General features: G+C 42.0%; 1 protein-coding gene across 1 annotated transcript in view; it reads left to right on the top strand.

The window, feature by feature from the left end:
- LOC117263279 (uncharacterized) overlaps positions 1 to 17198 on the top strand; it is a 29526-nt gene extending 12328 nt beyond the window's left edge. Inside the window, exons 2-6 of the mRNA XM_033636518.2 lie at positions 1119 to 2357; positions 7877 to 8645; positions 9725 to 9975; positions 12830 to 13009; positions 14992 to 17198. Coding sequence (XP_033492409.1) covers positions 1602 to 2357; positions 7877 to 8645; positions 9725 to 9975; positions 12830 to 13009; positions 14992 to 15201 — 2166 coding nt within the window. The 5' untranslated portion in view covers positions 1119 to 1601 and the 3' untranslated portion in view covers positions 15202 to 17198. The remainder of the gene's footprint in view (positions 1 to 1118; positions 2358 to 7876; positions 8646 to 9724; positions 9976 to 12829; positions 13010 to 14991) is intronic.
- Positions 17199 to 17689: the final 491 nt, after the last annotated feature.

Below are 17689 nucleotides of genomic sequence, written 5' to 3' on the forward strand. Positions count from 1 at the left end.
CCCTCAGAAATGCGAATTGTATAAAACTTGATTTCTGTGACCGCTAACAAGCAACCAAGAGGAACAGAAATATGAAGTGTCTGTTCCTACTTTTTCCACTGACATGTTTGTATCAGTTCATGCTGCATATAGTCAGAAAACATTCATAAATTTGGCAGAATGATGTGATAATGCTGGGAAACTGACACTTCTGACTATATACATGCAGAGCTGGTGAGGAATAGGCTACTTCCCAGCAAGTATTTGACAGATGGGGATGTGCAAGTGGGCGAAGTTAAAGCTAAATCAGAACAACATGTCCACAATATCTTCTGAACTCATATCAGAAAGTCCTGGTATAATTAAACAGCACAGCTATAGGGACATTTACTTTTGGTTCTAGGTTCATCATCATTGCGCTAACATCCCTCTGAGATGATCCTTCCCCTAACTTTGTCTCCCCTCGCTGTACTGTCTTTAAATAGCCATTAAACATGCTGGCCAAGGGCGGACGGGCTATGCAACTGATTCATAAGGCCCTGGTGTGAGTGCCTGGGCTTCACAGGCCCGCCCATGTTTCAAATGAAAACCAGCTATCATTATGTGAATTGCTGGGCTGTGGTTTTGAGGACAGATTAATTGGCTGTAATCTTATTACACTGTGGCTTGCTGCAGCCTTGACGACCCCCCACTGGCCTCCCCCTTAGCGCTGTCTACCTGCCTGCTGGTGTCACTGAACTCATACTGTAGTCTGCTGGCTTGGCACACATAAGACATGCTGACAGACGAAAAGAGCAATTCAGTAATTGGAGATGAATTGTTTGTGGTGCAGATTACCTTTCGCATATTCATCTGAACACATTTGTATCAATCTATAAAATGACTGTCTGTTTATTCAGATTTTAATTTTCTCTTAATTCAGTCGTGACCCAGATTTCCTTCCTTTAAAATTTCGTTTCACTCCTTTAATTAAAGGTAGCCACATATTTACAATGTTATGTCAAATCTCTAGTTTTTGTTTTGTTTTCTAACTTTTTTGAAAGAGTTAATGAAAATCCCAGTAAGTCATTTATTTTCCATTATATTTCTTTTTTTTTTTTTTTTCTTGATATCTTGTTAATCTTGTTGCTGTCCTACAGGAAAAAGCACTCTGGGATCCCATGGGTGGTTAGAAGCCGAAGTTAAAGGGATTACTCTTGGCTGTCGAACACAGGAAGTTCTTGGAGCCAAGAGGGATCACCTGACTGGCGGTGGCCCAACACCTCTTCCTAGAGACAGCAGGACCTATCAGGATACATCAGCCCTGCTCTCACGGCTTGTTAATTCACCATGGAGCCAAGAAATCTTCCGTGAAACTGCACGGTTGTCTTGAAGGCAACTAGCTAAAGAGTTTGGCAGCACCTTTTGTGTGTTTTTGGAATACTGCCCTTGAGTGTGTGCTGCTGGTCCTTAGAAAGGAATTTATGCTGTCTGGGAGGACATTTTCCTGAGATTTTGCTGTTGACATGCTTTACCCCACTACCTTTCAATTCAAAGCATATGACCTCCATTCATGGTCACAACGAAGCTAAGGCCTCGAGGGAGTGTCATTTGTCAAGGAATAATTTGGACTCAGGCCAAAAATGGCCAGAGACGTCAGTCCTCTGAGCCTCATGCCTCTTTCTGCAAGACACCAGCAATGGGTTGGAGCCTCTCTGGGGTGTATCCTCCCCTTCTTCCCTCTACGTTCTCTAATTTGCTACTACTTCCTGTCATGTGCAGCAGCAACAGGAAGCATGCCTGGCATAGAATATGACTATGGCATTAGCCCCAAATTTGTTTGCACCCCAATTCCCCCAGAAGCAGACCCCAGCTGCTATTCCCCACCCAGTGTGCCCCATGGACCAACGAGTACTAATGGCCACACTAATGGCCACAATGGCAGTAGCCGGAGAGGCATGATGTCTGACGAAGCCAAAGCCACCATCTTACACCTGCGTGAGAGCCTTGTGAGGCAAAAGGAGACCATCCTTGACCAGCGGGAGACCATCAGGGAGCTGACAGCCAAACTCACTTTGTGTGAAGGCTTTGGTGGTCACCATAGCACTGATCACCATGACAGCAATCACCACGACAACCATCATGATACCCATCATGATAATCATCATGACGGCCACCATGATGACCATCACGGTCATCACAGCAACCACCATTCACCCTCATCTTCACACCACGGGCCTTCAGCATATCACAGCAGCGATCACCACTACCCCCACGGCAGCCACAGGTCCGACCCCCACCACAGGAAGGGCTCCTCATATGGAAAGCACAGCTCCTTCTCCCCTGAACAGACAGGCAAAACACTGCAGACTCTGAAGGAGAGGCTGGAGAGCTTACAGGTGAGTGCAAAGATCCACAATGCATGCTCAGAAACAGAACATTCTGTGTCACCGGTGGGGATTAACCACTTAACAACCAAAATTGGCAAGTTTTGACCAATGCCAGGAAATATATGTACTGATGGATGGATATTTTTGAGGTTTGGAGCTCCACCATTTTGATAGCTTGTGCCAACACATTCTCAGTCCCAACTTAACAAATACCAACACTTATCAGTGGCCCTATGTATCAAACTACGAAGCTCTGAGTACCCGCTAATGTCAGTTTTGGATGCTCTGGGAAAACAGTCAGTTTTAACTTGTTACATGCGTGGTGTCTTTTTTAAATAAACTTAGGTATTGACAGGGATTGAACTGTTTAAGAGCTTAATTCTGCTAGGCCATGTTGGAGATAACTATTCAAGACTAATTTAAAGGGGACTTTGTGCAGCAGTTGTACGACAACTGAATGTAAATGAAAACATCTTGTGTAACTGGCAGAGTGTGTACATGTTCCCTCAGCCCTATGTTCACACATATCAGCACCTCGGCCAATGACATAATGTTTTATCAATCTGTTTGTATGTTTGTTTGTTTGTGTCTCTGTCAGTCTTAGCATTATTTTTCAAAAAGTTATAGACATCTTATCATATGGGCAACCCTAACCTATAACCCAGTTATAGAAGTACCAGCTCTAATGCTTAGGGAAAATAAGACTCGGGGAACATTGGGCATCATTTGGGATGGAAAAAAGTTCACGAGGGAACATAGGGCTGAGGGAACACAGGGCCTAATATTAGATGTAAAAAAGTTAATCAGGGAACATGGGTCTAAAAGAACATAGGGTATAATTTGAAATGGAAACAGTTCATGGGGGAACACTGGGCTGAGAAAATGTAAGGCCTGATTGGGGATGAAAAAAGTTCAAGAAGAAACAGGACTGCAGGAACATAGGGCCTAATTGGGATGGAGACAGTTCATTGGGGCATATAGGGCCTAATTTGAAATGAAAACAATTAATGCAGGAAAGTAGGGCCTAATTTGAAATGGAGAAAAAAAGGTTTATGAAAAAACACAGGGCTGCGGGAACATACAGCCTAATTGGAATGAAAAAAAGTTCATAAGGGAACATAGGGCTGAGGGAACGTAGAACCTGATTTGGAAGGAACATTGTGCTGAACTGTCACGGGAAGCTCTGAATTACAAAATAAGGAGCTACCAAGAGAGTTGAAGTATGTAGAAAGTTCTGAAAGAAAATAGGTCACAAGAAAGCAATCTATGGTCTGCCACAAGGTAATGTTTTTTGTTAACTTATTTAACTGTATGTGGACCATTCAAAGAAGAAAAGACAAAGAAAAGTCCGCACTCTTCAGCTCCCTTTAGGTGCATTTATTCCACCATCCTGGAGTGACGTTTCGGGCCACAGGTGCCCTTCTTCAGACTGAGAAATACAGCTGTAGAACGCCATTTTTAAAGCTCCAAACAGGTCACATGACCAATAAGACCGTGACAATACAAAATAGAAAAAATAAATAAATAAAAAATATATATATAACACTATACACAGCACAAAAGAAACAAACATCAGGCTGAGAGGCCATCATACTCAGCTGACTAAATGTATAGAGGCGCCTCTATGAAATATTCGATATTTAGGATGATAGAAAGATACATTTAAAAAAAACAACAAAAAAAACAACAAGTTATTGTGTTTAATACACCAATTTATCAGTGTCAATAACCCTGGGAAAGAACACGGTCAGGCATGTACATATAAACACACATAGTACACTGGAGGACACAGAATACAGCAGCACAGACAAGTATAGTTTAGTACCAAATATTTTGTAAGCAACTCAGAGTCCAACGACCATTCAAAGAAGACAAATGCCTAATATATTTTTATCAAGATTACATTACTGCCCCGGGGTTCTGCTCTTTCTCAAGTTCAGTGATCCAAACTGACTCCCACAGATGCTGTTACCTTTTTTTTTTAGAAGAGTTTCTTCTTTTAACTATACAAGAACGCTGCAGGGATAGAAAGGAACAGCACTGTCTCCTATCTGAAGATATTCATATGGCTGTAATTAAACCTGTAATATTTCAGGTGAAAAGGGTAAACAATCTCTAAGAGCTCCCGAAGGAAGCCTGCACGATACGAACATTTTGACATGCTTAGTAATGTGTCTGCAAGGAGAGACTGAACAGTCTGCAGGGAGGCAGAAGCCTATCAAAGGTTTGACTTAATTGGGGTCATGTCTTGCGTCATTAAGTGTCACAAGCTCAGCCGCTGAATCAGCTGCCAGTGATGTCAGCTGCCAAAATACAGTAAGAAAGATATGATTCATGAAGACATGGTAACCCACAGGATGCTGTTTGTGTTCATGGCATTACAAGGCCATTTTTCATTAATAATTCATATTTTCAGTTTTGAAATATTTTGATTTCTAAACAATACTACTTTTAATTGGGTATCTATAGCTTTGGAATAAACACAAACATTTTAGGTAAGTGTCAAAAGTTGGTGGAGATACGTCTCGCGCACACATCAAGAACCATCCATCAGGCATTGTCTGACACACAACACTTTCGGAGCTAATATCACAGCTGTTGGCTGGCCTGTTGTCTCAGAGCCATTGGAGGCTAATGTCCTCTCAGAGTTCCGGCTCTCCATCTCTCTGTTGGATATCAGTGGCCAAGCCTGAGCTCACACAGGAAGCTGCTCTAAGATTAGCCCTCACCCCTGACCTAAAGCAACCCCTGTGTTCAACCATCACATGTTGGAGTGAAGCTTAGTGGAGATAGAGGGAAGGTACTAGCCTCTCTGAGAATCCTCTAGATCATCAGATCACAGTATTGTTATTTGTTATTTGGTCAATTTATTTATCCCTATCACCACGAAATTAAGGTGGAGTCAGTGATTCTGGAGAAAGACTGTTAATGTTTGAACTTAAAACCCAAACGAAACAGTGCTCCTTCAGGACCTCTTGTAATATCTCTGATGTTAGTTCATTGCTATCATGGTGTAGCTCCATTCCTCATGGGCGAGGGCATTAAAGAGGGAGAGTAGCCGGCATTTGTTTATTTCCCATTTACAGAGCCAGGGTTGTGTTAACCCCTAACCCTTACCCCCTAACCCACACACAGAACAGACAGCTCGCTGATTATAAGGAGATATTTGTTAAAATAACAAAAATATATTGGCTTAGAATGGCTGACTGCACCTTAAGGGTCTATATCCGCTGTGGAAACCACGCCAAGTAAGTCCACTTTGTATGCCAAAAAGATTGGGAACCATTAATCCAGATTTCTAAAAAACACTTTAAAAGTTAATTTCATTCAGTGTGAGTCCAACAAAGCACCAAATCAGTGCTAACTGGAAGTGGCTCTCCCAAAATGTAGGTCTTTCTGAATTTGTAGACATTGCACAATGTGAGCTGTAAACTGTGTTGTAGCACCTACAACAGGAAATACCTGGGGTTTTGCTGTCTTACTTGTGTTACAACATTTAACAATGCTGGTGTCACATTGCAAGACTAAAAGCCTGCTGCCTGCTGGCCTGCGAAAGCCTCACTATCAGTGCAGGTGGTCTGAGGCTACGCTCAGGGAAAGTGTTGCCAAAAATCCCCTCCAATCTCCCTCGAAGGTGTGAGACAAAACAAAGGCAGAGCTAGGATTTACTTTCCGTCATTCCCTCCTCTAACAGGATGTCTACACCACCAGCCTCTGGCCACGCGCCGAAGGGCGCTAGCCAGCCTCACCTTCAATTAGCTTCATCCTCCCTGACGAGGCTATTAATCGTGGCGTGCACTGGCAGGGAACAAAGCCGGATTTGCTGGTGAGGAAGACAAGGATGAGCAAGGGAGAGGAGGGGCGGAAACTATTCCCCTGCAAGTTTAAATGTCATTCCATAATTCTTTTTCATTCGCTGCAAATTTACTGCAAAGGACTTTGGACTCTTTAATGTAGTAATTTTCATTAAGCTCAAAGCTTGTTAAATTTGATTCGTCATTCTTGACCTTGGAAAGTAGTGTTTAAAAAAAACAACACCATCTCATGGTCCACTTACTAGCTTTTTTGTGACCTGCATCTTAATCAGCATATCATCAACATTGCTCATTTGTCAGGTCATTTTTAGGACTTCCTGTCCATGATGGCTTATAAGTGAAACACTAGAGTTCAACCTCAGTTTTACTTGAGCTGGAATTTCTTTGTGAAGTTTATACTTTTTGTTTGTAACAGTCTAAACCAAGCAGTTTATGTATGTGTACAGTGTTTTTTTTATTTCTAAAACATTTAAACATGTATACATTTGACTTGTTTTCAATCAATATTTTTGTATACAAATTATTACTATTCAAAGATCTTTGCAGGATGTTGACGATGATTATAGTAAAGATGGTGGTGAAGATTTGATGTTGATAAAAGTATTTCTATGGCAGGAACTATCTACTATATAAAGACTAAGATAGCAGTGGTGTGTTCAAAAAATAAATACTGCCAGTAACACTTTATAATAACCATAATTAATAAATGGCAAATTAATAGTTAATATAACTTTAGTTTACAATGAAAATGATAATTAATAATGTTTATGACTTTCTAGTAATGCTATGATTTTTACCAATTGATTGTTGCACATGTAATAAGGTTTTTTATATACTAGTAGTAGTCGGACAGAACCACCAAAGCATGTGTATGTGACGACACCGGAATGACTCAATAATCATCTTATCATTATCTTTTTCCAAAGTTACATAAAACATCTTTAAGTATTGGTTTGTTAACTGTCTACAAACATTTAAAAATGTAACTGATGATTCTGATACCTTGTTATATGGTTAATAAACCACTCATTAAAGTTTAATTAATCATTATTATAAAGAGTCGGTAAATATACAGGATAAACTAGTATATGGAACATGTATGCCATTGCAACGTATCCTTATAGAATGGTTCATCTGATATCCTACAAATTACTGCCCCACAAATACTACAAATAACTTAAAGTTACATATTTAACATAAGGTTATGGAGGTTAGGTTTGGGCAAGAAAAGTTACTGCAGTTAGATTTAGGAAAAGAAACATGGTGAGGACGTACCTTAAAATTCACTGATGCTCCTAACACGCATCTCGTGGGTAAAGTCCTGGTGGAAAGTCCATGCATTTGTGACCCATCTACCACCCCAACCTGCCTCCTTACAAGACTGTTCAGGATGGCTTCCTTGTTTACTGCAGTCAGTGCACTGGTCACACAACCGTAGCCTTCCAAAATACATGGGTTATTCACGAATTGCTGGCTCAGGATTACATGGGATAAGCATGAATTTGGGTGCATTACATTTTGTAGGAAAATGATAAGAACATCCTGGCAAATGGGTCCTTTAATTGCTTGACCAGTGGACATGTATACTTGTAACACCATTTTTAGATTTATTCTATAACATTCATGTGTTAAATGAAGCCTACAGAGCAGAGTCAGGGCCTGTTTTGCTCCACACTGTGAGAAATCCTGACTGATGTGTTTGTGCTTCTGCAGGCCAGGAACTCCTCCAGCTCCTACTCCAGTTCCCTGAGGGAACTCCTCCAGCGGAAGATCACTGCCCTCGAGGACCAGCTGCACAGCTACTACCGAGATCACCATGACTACGGTCACCATAACGACCACCATGATGATCACCATGATGACCACCACGATGACCATCACGGCAGCAGCCACCACAACGACCATCACGATGACCACCACGATGACCACCATGGCAACGGCCACCATGACGGCCACCACAATGACAACCATGGTGCCGGTCACCATGATGACCACCACGATGACCTCCACAGTAATGGTCACCATGATAACCACCATGACAGCCACCACAACAGCCACCACGGTAGCCACAGGAACAGTCATCGCAGCAGTCACTATAACCGCCATCACGATCACCACTACGACTGGCACCACAGCCGGCAACGTGGTCACTATGGTAACCATAGCCCCCACCGTGATGACCATTATGATGACCACCATGATGATCATCACTATGACCACCATGGTCACCTCGATGATCACCATGGTAGCAGTCATCACGATGATCACCATGACTATCACCATGGACCTGGACACCATGATGACCACCATGATGACCACCATGATAATCATCACGGCAATGACCATCATGACAGCCACCATGGTAACGATCACCACCCACGGAGGCTTCCCAATGGCAGCAAGGAAACAACGTTGCGAGGCGCAGGGCACAGCAAACTGGAAACGGTGCTCAGCCAACTGCACCACGGCAACAATGACCACGGTACATACACAAAGCAATTGTACAGTGCTGCCTTCCATGTAACCGTAAACTTGTGCTGTGGTCATTAGCCAATATTAAACTTAGATGAGAGGCCACAGTTTACTTAAAAAATAATTACAAGTCAAAAATGAAACCTTGCAGGTCAGTTAACACTTACAGGGAATGAAAAATATTGTCATCAACCGTAAGCTGGCCATTTTGGAAGGGTAAGGGGCCGGACACATGCTGCGTCTTAAACCACATGGTGAAATGCGAGGTCTGGCGCTCGGTGCTACTCTTGTGCCTTTTTGTGTCAGCTTTCAAGAACCTGGCGGCAGGCTGCGCCTGAGGTTGCTAAGCACCTTAACAGGCAACGATCATAGCCTATTCACCTGAAATCCTGAGTGCAGAGATGATCTTCGTCCAGACGCTGTTTATAAGTGTGTGGTGCTATCATACGTCTTAAGCTCTGGCAGCCCTGCACTACATTGAAAACAATGAATTTGAGGGCACAAAATACATGGCATGTGTACGGCCCCTTAGAGTGCTACTCACTGACTGTCTACTGCATCAAAAAGAACTGCTGAACTAACACAAAACACAACACAGTGAATAAAGTTCAAAACACCAAATGTAGCATATAAGGCCTACAGTCAGACACAAAGGTAGAGTAACACCAGAGATCATTAGATTAATTCTGCACAATTAGCAAAATTTTATTAGCATTTAGTTAGCATAACATTGGCTAGCTTGTTTTTGTGCGGATGATTTTGCAGGTGGCATGTGGCTTGTAGATCTGACGGTCCTTTACCCGCCTGCTGAACATGGACCTCAAAACAATAACATTTTTTAAATCGCTGACAGGTAGAGGCACTAACGCCAAACACCAGATAGACAGCAGAGACATGTAGCATTAATGGTGGCAAACTGTCAAATTTCTTTGACCATTCTATATCTTCTTATCTAACTTGCATTTTGTAGCATTAATATTAATGACAGAACACTTTGTTTCTTTGAACAACAGTGCCAGATTGCATATACAGTAGTAACTCCAGCAATGAATGACCTCAATCTAAATTCTGCACCCTCTGTCTCACCAGGAATCCACAAGAAGCTAAAGAGTCCCAACGCTTTCCTGCTCGACTTCCCCATGAAGACTAACTACATGTACGCCAGGATGAAGCGGTCGGTTGTCAACGAGATCTTTGCCATGACCATCTGCCTGTGGCTGAAGGCAGGTGCTGGTCCGGGCCTCGGTACTCCCTTCTCCTATGCTGTAGCTGGACAAGCCAATGAGTTGGTGCTCATCGAATGGGGCAGCAACCCCATGGAGCTGCTAATCAACGACAAGGTAAAAGCATTAAAAGAAAAAAGTAATGCACAGTATCAAGAGCCTGTAAATGCTGAGAAGCACAGATTTGGACACCAAAACTCTTTGTAGAGGCTTTTTACAAATGAAATTATTAAGTTGACACATATCTCCTTTGTGTGTGGTGGTTCCAGCTGATTCTGGTACAGAAACACTGGTGCTACTGTGTATAAAAGGATTAAAGACTAAGAATCCGCTATGAAGTTGTTAAAAGGGGATTTTCCAGTCAAAAAGCTGCTTCTCTGGGCTTTAGGAAACCCATGCAGTTCTCACAACCTTGCTCCAAAGTTTGCGAATTCTTCACACAGTGAGGTGTGATAGTCACAGCTTAGACTGACAGACTGTGGAGTGGAGGTCAGAGGTACAAGGAGAGGACAGGGACTTCAGACTCAGCATATTTGCCATTTCACGCTCTAATTAACTTGTTAAGGCCTTTGTTCACGTCCAGATTTTTTTTTTCAGAAATAGCACATATTTAAAATAAACAAGACCTCATATTGTGTCAGTTACAGTTGCACTCATCAAAAGTCTTTAGAGAGTCATCTGACCAAGAGGCAATGCAAAAAACCCCAAAACAAAACAGAAGAACAGGGCACATAGTGTCATTTCATAACTCAGATAGCCTACTTTCAGCAGGTTAGACAGTAATACTCAGGTGGATGATAATGATGAGGAGGAGGATGTCACAGATTAATCGACCTGTTGCTGCGCTTCCAGCGAGTTTTTAGTCACCAAATGTGGGTATCTTTTAGCGACCCATAGTGTCACGAAAAAGTTATTGTCTTTTACCAAGACACCTGGTTAAAACATTTTTAGCTGAAATTTCACTGCTAAAGTTATGGAAATTTGAGATTTCAAAGCAGGTAATTTTTCTGAAAAGGTTACTTATCTTTGTATTTGCATCCAACATGTTCTCATCCCAAGTTGTCACATCGCCGCTTTGTCCGTATATTACTCGCTAGGTATCCTCCTGCGTCTGCTGTTGACATTCCGGGATGCTGCAAGCAACATCAGGACGTCAACAAAAGCATGTGGTTAGGTTTAGAAAAAAAATGATCATGGTTTGGCTCTCCATTCATAGGGGAAGTGAACACTGGGGTCTTAGATGAAAGTTTGTTGGACCCAACCACCACCCCTTCCACCCGCCCTATAGGTATTTTCCAACTCCTTGTGTTACATCAGCAGCAGCAGCACTTCAAACTGATGCTGTCCTGTGGCGTATCATACTGCCAAAACAAGTGCCATCTGGCTGACTGGCAATGTATTAAAATGTACTGAAATCACTGACAAAGCAGCAGTACTTGACGACTTTGGAATAAGAACGAGCTGGTGCATCAAAGCTTGAAGATTTTGCAAAGAAGGGCCCTCTTATTTTCTTGATTCTTGGCACTTTATGGTTTTATGACCTTGTACCCAGATTGCTGACACACAAATTATTCAATTATTCTATTACCCTCCTAATCTTTCATTCTCTGAAAAGCTGATAACGGAAGGCAGACACTTGTCTTCTTCCCCTCCTGGCCGCAGCACTGTGAGCAGTTAGCTCAACAAACAAATCAACAAAGCAATTAATCTGATTATCGTAATTGATTGGCCTAATTATCTGTAGGAGTAACAATACCAGGAGGGATAAACTGTCATGTTCGCTTTCTTCTAGTCACTAGACACTTGGCCATCATCAAACTGATCAATGACACAGAATGCAGATTAATCTCAGTCTGCAATTAATTTTAGGAGTTTATGAGATTCTCATATTGTACTAATCCACTTTTCCTACACCCACTGTCATCCAATAGAGGTTTGCCAAGGAAATTTTTTTCTACGATGTCACTGGCTACGGTTACATGATAGCTTCTCATTTGGAATGAAATAAATCTGAATGAAATCATTCGGAATTAAAGTCTTTCCAGGTAGTTTACATGGGAAATATTCATTCCGAATGAGGGTTTACACGGGAGATCAGTTTAATCACCTTTATTCAGGTCTGTGCAAGGTTTGGGGCAGGGAAGGTTTCTGATTGGATAGGGGGCGGGGCGGATGTTACGTGTTTACGTTTACCGGAAGAAAACACTGTATAGTCCTCGCTCCGGATAACAAGATGCTTGACGACGCCATTCTTAGTGCCTTTTTCGGGCGTGTTTTGCTTATATTCTTGAAGCAGCAGTACGACAACAACCTTGTTCTGCTAATGCTTCATCTGTTGAGGAGGAGAAGGGAGGTAGAAGGTCAAAGAAGGGAGATAGAAGACCGTGCTGTGGCGAATGGAAACCGGTGAGTGCAACAAGTCCGACTGCTCTATCTCAGCCTGTTGCTATGCAGCCCGTTGCTATGCGCGTTATATACGTCATCGCGCCAGAAGGGCAAGGAAATGAGCATGCGCAGAAAGACCGGAATGAATTTAAAGAGGAATGAGTGTATACATGCACACAAAATTCTTTCATTCGGAATGACAAACGGAATAAACCACCCCCTTTAATCGGATTTAATTTTCAGTCGGAATGACCGTTTTTCAATCGGAATGACCATTTACATGACCACTTTTAATCGGAATGGCCTTTCATTCCGATTAAAAGTGGAATTAAACTGTGCATGTAAACGTACTGATTGTGGTGTTTTGGGAAAAGAGGTGACAGTGTTTGAGGTATCTCTTTCCTGACTAAACAAGGAAAAATCCTTCTGTTTGGATGCTCATATACGATTAAATCAGAGATTTAATTCTTATTAATCAGGGTGGAGTCCGCACTTTAATCAGGGTGGTCAGGTCCAGCCTCATCCTCACCTTTAACGGAATGTCTGTCTCTGCCACCTGTCTGTCTTTCTCCACCTGTGTGTTTAGGCGGTGACATTGCCCATAACCATGACAGATGGGAAGTGGCATCATGTGTGCATGACATGGACGACACGGGACGGTGTCTGGGAGGCCTACCAGGATGGGGTGAAGAAAGGCTCAGGTCAAAACCTGTCAGCCTGGCACCCCATCAAACCAGGAGGGATCTTCATCCTGGGCCAGGAGCAGGTAAGACATTAAGCATGCTTTCTGACAGAGATCCAGTATGCATAAAAACTGTAGATAGATACGGTTGCCATGCACAGACAACGTAGAAAGCAAGAATTTTAAAAAGATTGGTGATACAAATTGTTGCCATAGTGTCAGTTCAATTTAGCTATAAGTTTAGTTTTATAACTTTATAAAGTCTAGAGTTCGATCTTAAGTCAGTAATCTGTAGCCCTTGTTAGATAGGAACTGTGCAAATTTGAAGGAAAGCCCAATCAGTCTTTTTTCAGCATTGGCAGTATAAAAACAAAATCGGGGAGTGTGGCAAAATGCTGCCTACCTACTTTTGTTTATACAGAATGTGCCTTTTTCTGGGCAATGGGGGGCGTGAGCAACTAACAAAATCTGTAGCTCAGCATGTGACTTAAACAGTGACAGCTTATTCTTTGGCGATTCTCTCATAAGTCAGCCCGTTCTTCACCGTCCCCGTCATTTGACGATTAATGGTCTCTTCATTTGCGAGGACAAGGAGGGCGCGCAATTCTTTGTCTCCCCAGTTGCTCATCTTTACAGTGTCTTTCACGTTTGCGTTTCCCTCTTGCTACTAGCTGCTCATTCCTGCTATCAGCTGTTTCCTGTTTGTCCACCGCCAGTGGGTCGCATGTGCGACGTCATCAACAGCTCCTCCCACAAGTCTTCAACAGCCCCTCCCGTTGCGGAAGCCCGCCTCGTTCTGTTTAAACAAAAAGGGTTCTGCCAATATGACTACCCTACGAGGCGGAAAATTGGGCACCTCGGATCAACTCACCAATCCAGCTCTGTGTGTCTAAACGCTCGCAGCTTGCCGGCAAAATGCTCCAACATTCGCTGAAAATCTGGCAGTGTAAAAGGGCTTCTGTTTTATAGGGACACTTCACCCCCAAATCAAAAACCCATCATTTTCCTCTAGTGCTATTTATCAGGCTAGATTGTTTTGGTGTGATTTCGAGATATTAGCCGTAGAGATGTCTGCCTTTTCTTCAATATAATACCTCGGGCTCTTCTGTTGCCTGTGACTGTTTTTTTCCCAAGAATCAGTGTGAAAATTGGAAAGATGATCTTGGGAGACAGGCAATTCAACTGGCACTTATCTAGTCACAAGCTTATTTAGTTTTTGTCACTTGTAGCCTGCAGCTGTCGACAATTAAAATCCAGTTTTGGTTGTTTAGCCAATGTAGGGTTAGGGTTAGGGTTTAGGGTTAGCCAATACAGGGCTACAGGCACAGGCTCACCTTTGGTGGGGTGTATTTCCACGAGCTTCACATTGTTGTGCTGTTGACCATAAAAGGTGTTTCAGGAGGTTTGAGGTTGTGTTTTTCACACACATTTTTCCCCTTTGTTAAAATCAAAGTCGTGGGAACATTTCCAGTGGCTGAATGTAGTAAGTAAAGTAAGCGTTTCCATCTTCCAAGCTAGCTTGATGCTTAGTGATGTGCATGCATACAAATACGAAAATGAATCCAGGGATGTGGTTGTTTGTTGCATTTCAAATCAATAGGGGCATGACAACAAAAGTATGGTTAAATACTGTCAGTAATTAATTATGCTACTTGTTACTGGACGTTAGCTCAGTGGTACTAGTTGAGCTGGTAGAAGGTGCATGCTTTCATTGGCGCAGTGATATGTTTGGTAGGTGTAGTCTGGAAGAAAGAAAATATGTCCTGCATGGTCTGCTCACAACAAGGTCTGTGGATTATCTTGAGGAACTGGGTCATGATTTCTTAAAAGAATCATTGCTGTTGAATTTTTTAAATGTATTTTTTTGGCACTTTGAGCACCACAAGCCAGTAATTGCATTATATGGGAGAGAAGGCAGACCTCTCTGCCGCCAGTATCTCCAACATTCAGCAACTCACACCAAAACAATCTACAGTGATGAACAGCTTTTTGTGTTGAGTTGTTCCTTTAAGATTTGGTCCATCCAACATTTTAAGTCTTGACCTGTTCTTTACTCATCCTCACAGGACACAATGGGAGGCCGCTTTGACGTCACTCAATCCTTCATTGGAGAGTTGTCTGATCTCCAGTTCTGGTCCAGAGTCCTGACGCCCAGTGAGATCTACGGCCAGGCGACCTGTGGAGGCCACCTCATTGGTGATGTCATCTCCTGGTCTGATGAAGCCGTGGAGCTGCATGGAGGGCTCACTGAGCTCCCCTTTGATCCCTGCCACTAAGGACTGACACTCCAGTCCCACACCCAGAGCTGTATCATCATCACCCCAACATTTTCTACTACGTGTTCCCATCAGAAGTAGTTGAAGAGCAGGAAAATGTTTTGTCATGGATTAAAGATGGGGATTTATCTCATTGCTTGCTCACATTGCAAGCTCAGCCATGAGCAACAGACAAAGCAGGAGTTACTTTGCTTTTTCTATATATTTGCCATTCCCATCCGATCCTTCTGCCTTCTCCACCTTCACCCTCACTTCTTTGCTCTGACACTCTCAGCAGGACGACTTTGAAGGCTCCAAAGAGCGCAGGGCTTTGGATTTACCGGCTGTGTGGTCATGACTATGGCCGCTCTGAGGGATCCAACACACATAATAGGATTTCATTCCATCAGCACAGGTTCAAAGGTTGCTTGTTGCCATCAGCTCGCCTACACTAGCTCATTTTGTTTGGTATGTGAGCAACATAGACATTACAGGAGGTGAAAGAGTGGCTAAAAGGCCATGGATACAAATAAAGCCACATAGAGACCTGAACCTAGATGACTCATACATGTTGCTAAAGTATCGAATATCTGCTCATTGCTTTGTGGAGACAAAGGTTGTGGGACGTTTTTTTCAACGTAGGTTTGTAAAATTTGGCACAATCTACTGGTGTTGATTTTGCACAGTGAGATTTTGGTGGACTGTTTTATACTAGTATTTCATATTGAAAACTTTACAACAGACATTTTTTTTTTGTAGAAATAAAACAGAATTTGCTTTTGTGGCATTCAAAAAAAAATCGAATCAATTTGTTTTGTGTTCTTCATGAGCGTAATGATGTTTTAAATCTGAAAGAATCCACTGTGTCTGTCTGTAAGTGGATCTGCTTCTCTGTTCAAAAGTCAGCGGTTACATAAGAACACCATGGCTCAATGTCAGACATGACACATTACAGCCACGGGCCACCTGACTGCACCAGCACAGTGTTAACTCAACAGGTCACAGCAGTAATGCAGATTTCTCTTCGGCAACCGGTGGCTTACAGTGGGATTTACCCGTGGACAACTGATCTGATCCTGCCTATTTCCAACCAGCTCATGGCAGAGTGAGACACACACACACACACACACACTTGCACAAGTTCAGAGAAGATAAAGAGGTAAAAGAAGACATTACTGATCTCTGTTTGTAGCTGCACCTTCATGTTTTTATAACAAAAGAGTTTTTGTACATGTAAATTATATAAGATAGTATGTTTTTAAATTATTAAAACATTTATTATGGCATTCCTCACATTGTAAATAAGTACATAGCACTTTCTCAACCCCGTGTTAACCCTGTGGTTGTTTGTAAAGCACATCTTCAGGAGTAAATGGTTTATTTTTTGTCTATTACAGCCCCACTCCCTCTAAGTTAAACTTAGAGAGGATGAACTCTCTTTCTTGATAGTAAAAAGGGGTATCTGTTGTTGCCATGGTAATAGCATCTCTCAGCATCAGGACCACATCGTCGCACTACAGCAGTAAATATCTGCAAAATGTAATGCCAAGACGAGCAGCACTTTAAAACCATGCTCCTGTTTTCCTCTCATGATAGTGGGCCAAATGCATGTGACGTTTGTTTTGTATGTTTCTTCTGTCTCTGTTATATAGACCTCAGTTTATACACCACCTCCATCTAACAAACTGTGTAGTTTGTAAGCTGAATGTTGACAAATGACATGTAAAAATAAGATATACAACTTTACGCTTAAAGACTTGCTTATTCTCGCCTTTGGTGTACACTTTAATGTATATTAGGTTTTTTTTTTGTTATCTTTATTCTTGTGTCTTTGGCTGTAAATATTAAATGTATTACAGTGTATTCAGTATACAGTCCCTCCCTTGTGTGTAAGCCAAAACTATAAACTGAATTGTTAAACTTGAAAGAGGAAGAAAATGCACTGTAAATGCTGTCAAATATTTGTAAAGATGTTGGGATTTTGAATAAATCTACTTAAAATATATTATGAATTCAAACCAGACTACAAATTATTTTTTTTATTTTTGACAGTGTGATCTATTGTATGCACATGTTGGATTGTCTTGTGACAGTTTTAGCAGGTCAGCCAGATTATTCACCAGAATAAGTATATACATTATCAAAACATTTGTATGTTATTATGTAGCGCTGAAGCTTTACGTGTCTTTACGTTCAAACAACACTGTGGTGAACGTGTGATTAGTCATGGGCCCAAAAACCACTTGGTTATGGTTAGGATCATGTTTTGGCTTAAAATACACACTTTTAGTGGCACAGCAGGAAACACAGCAATGGTTCAGTGGCACCATACCAACAGGAAATGTGGCAACATCTCAGTGAAAAAATATCCACTTTTCATGTCACTGTCTCGGCAGGAAATGCAGCAGTGTCTTGGTGCCAAAATAACTGCTTTTTGCGCCACCATAACAGCAGGAAATGTAGCAACGTTTCAGTAGAAAACAACTGCTTTTGTGGCACTATCCTGGCA

This window comes from Epinephelus lanceolatus, chromosome 16 (genome assembly GCF_041903045.1).
Source record: "Epinephelus lanceolatus isolate andai-2023 chromosome 16, ASM4190304v1, whole genome shotgun sequence".
In the NCBI taxonomy this organism is placed as follows: domain Eukaryota; kingdom Metazoa; phylum Chordata; class Actinopteri; order Perciformes; family Serranidae; genus Epinephelus; species Epinephelus lanceolatus.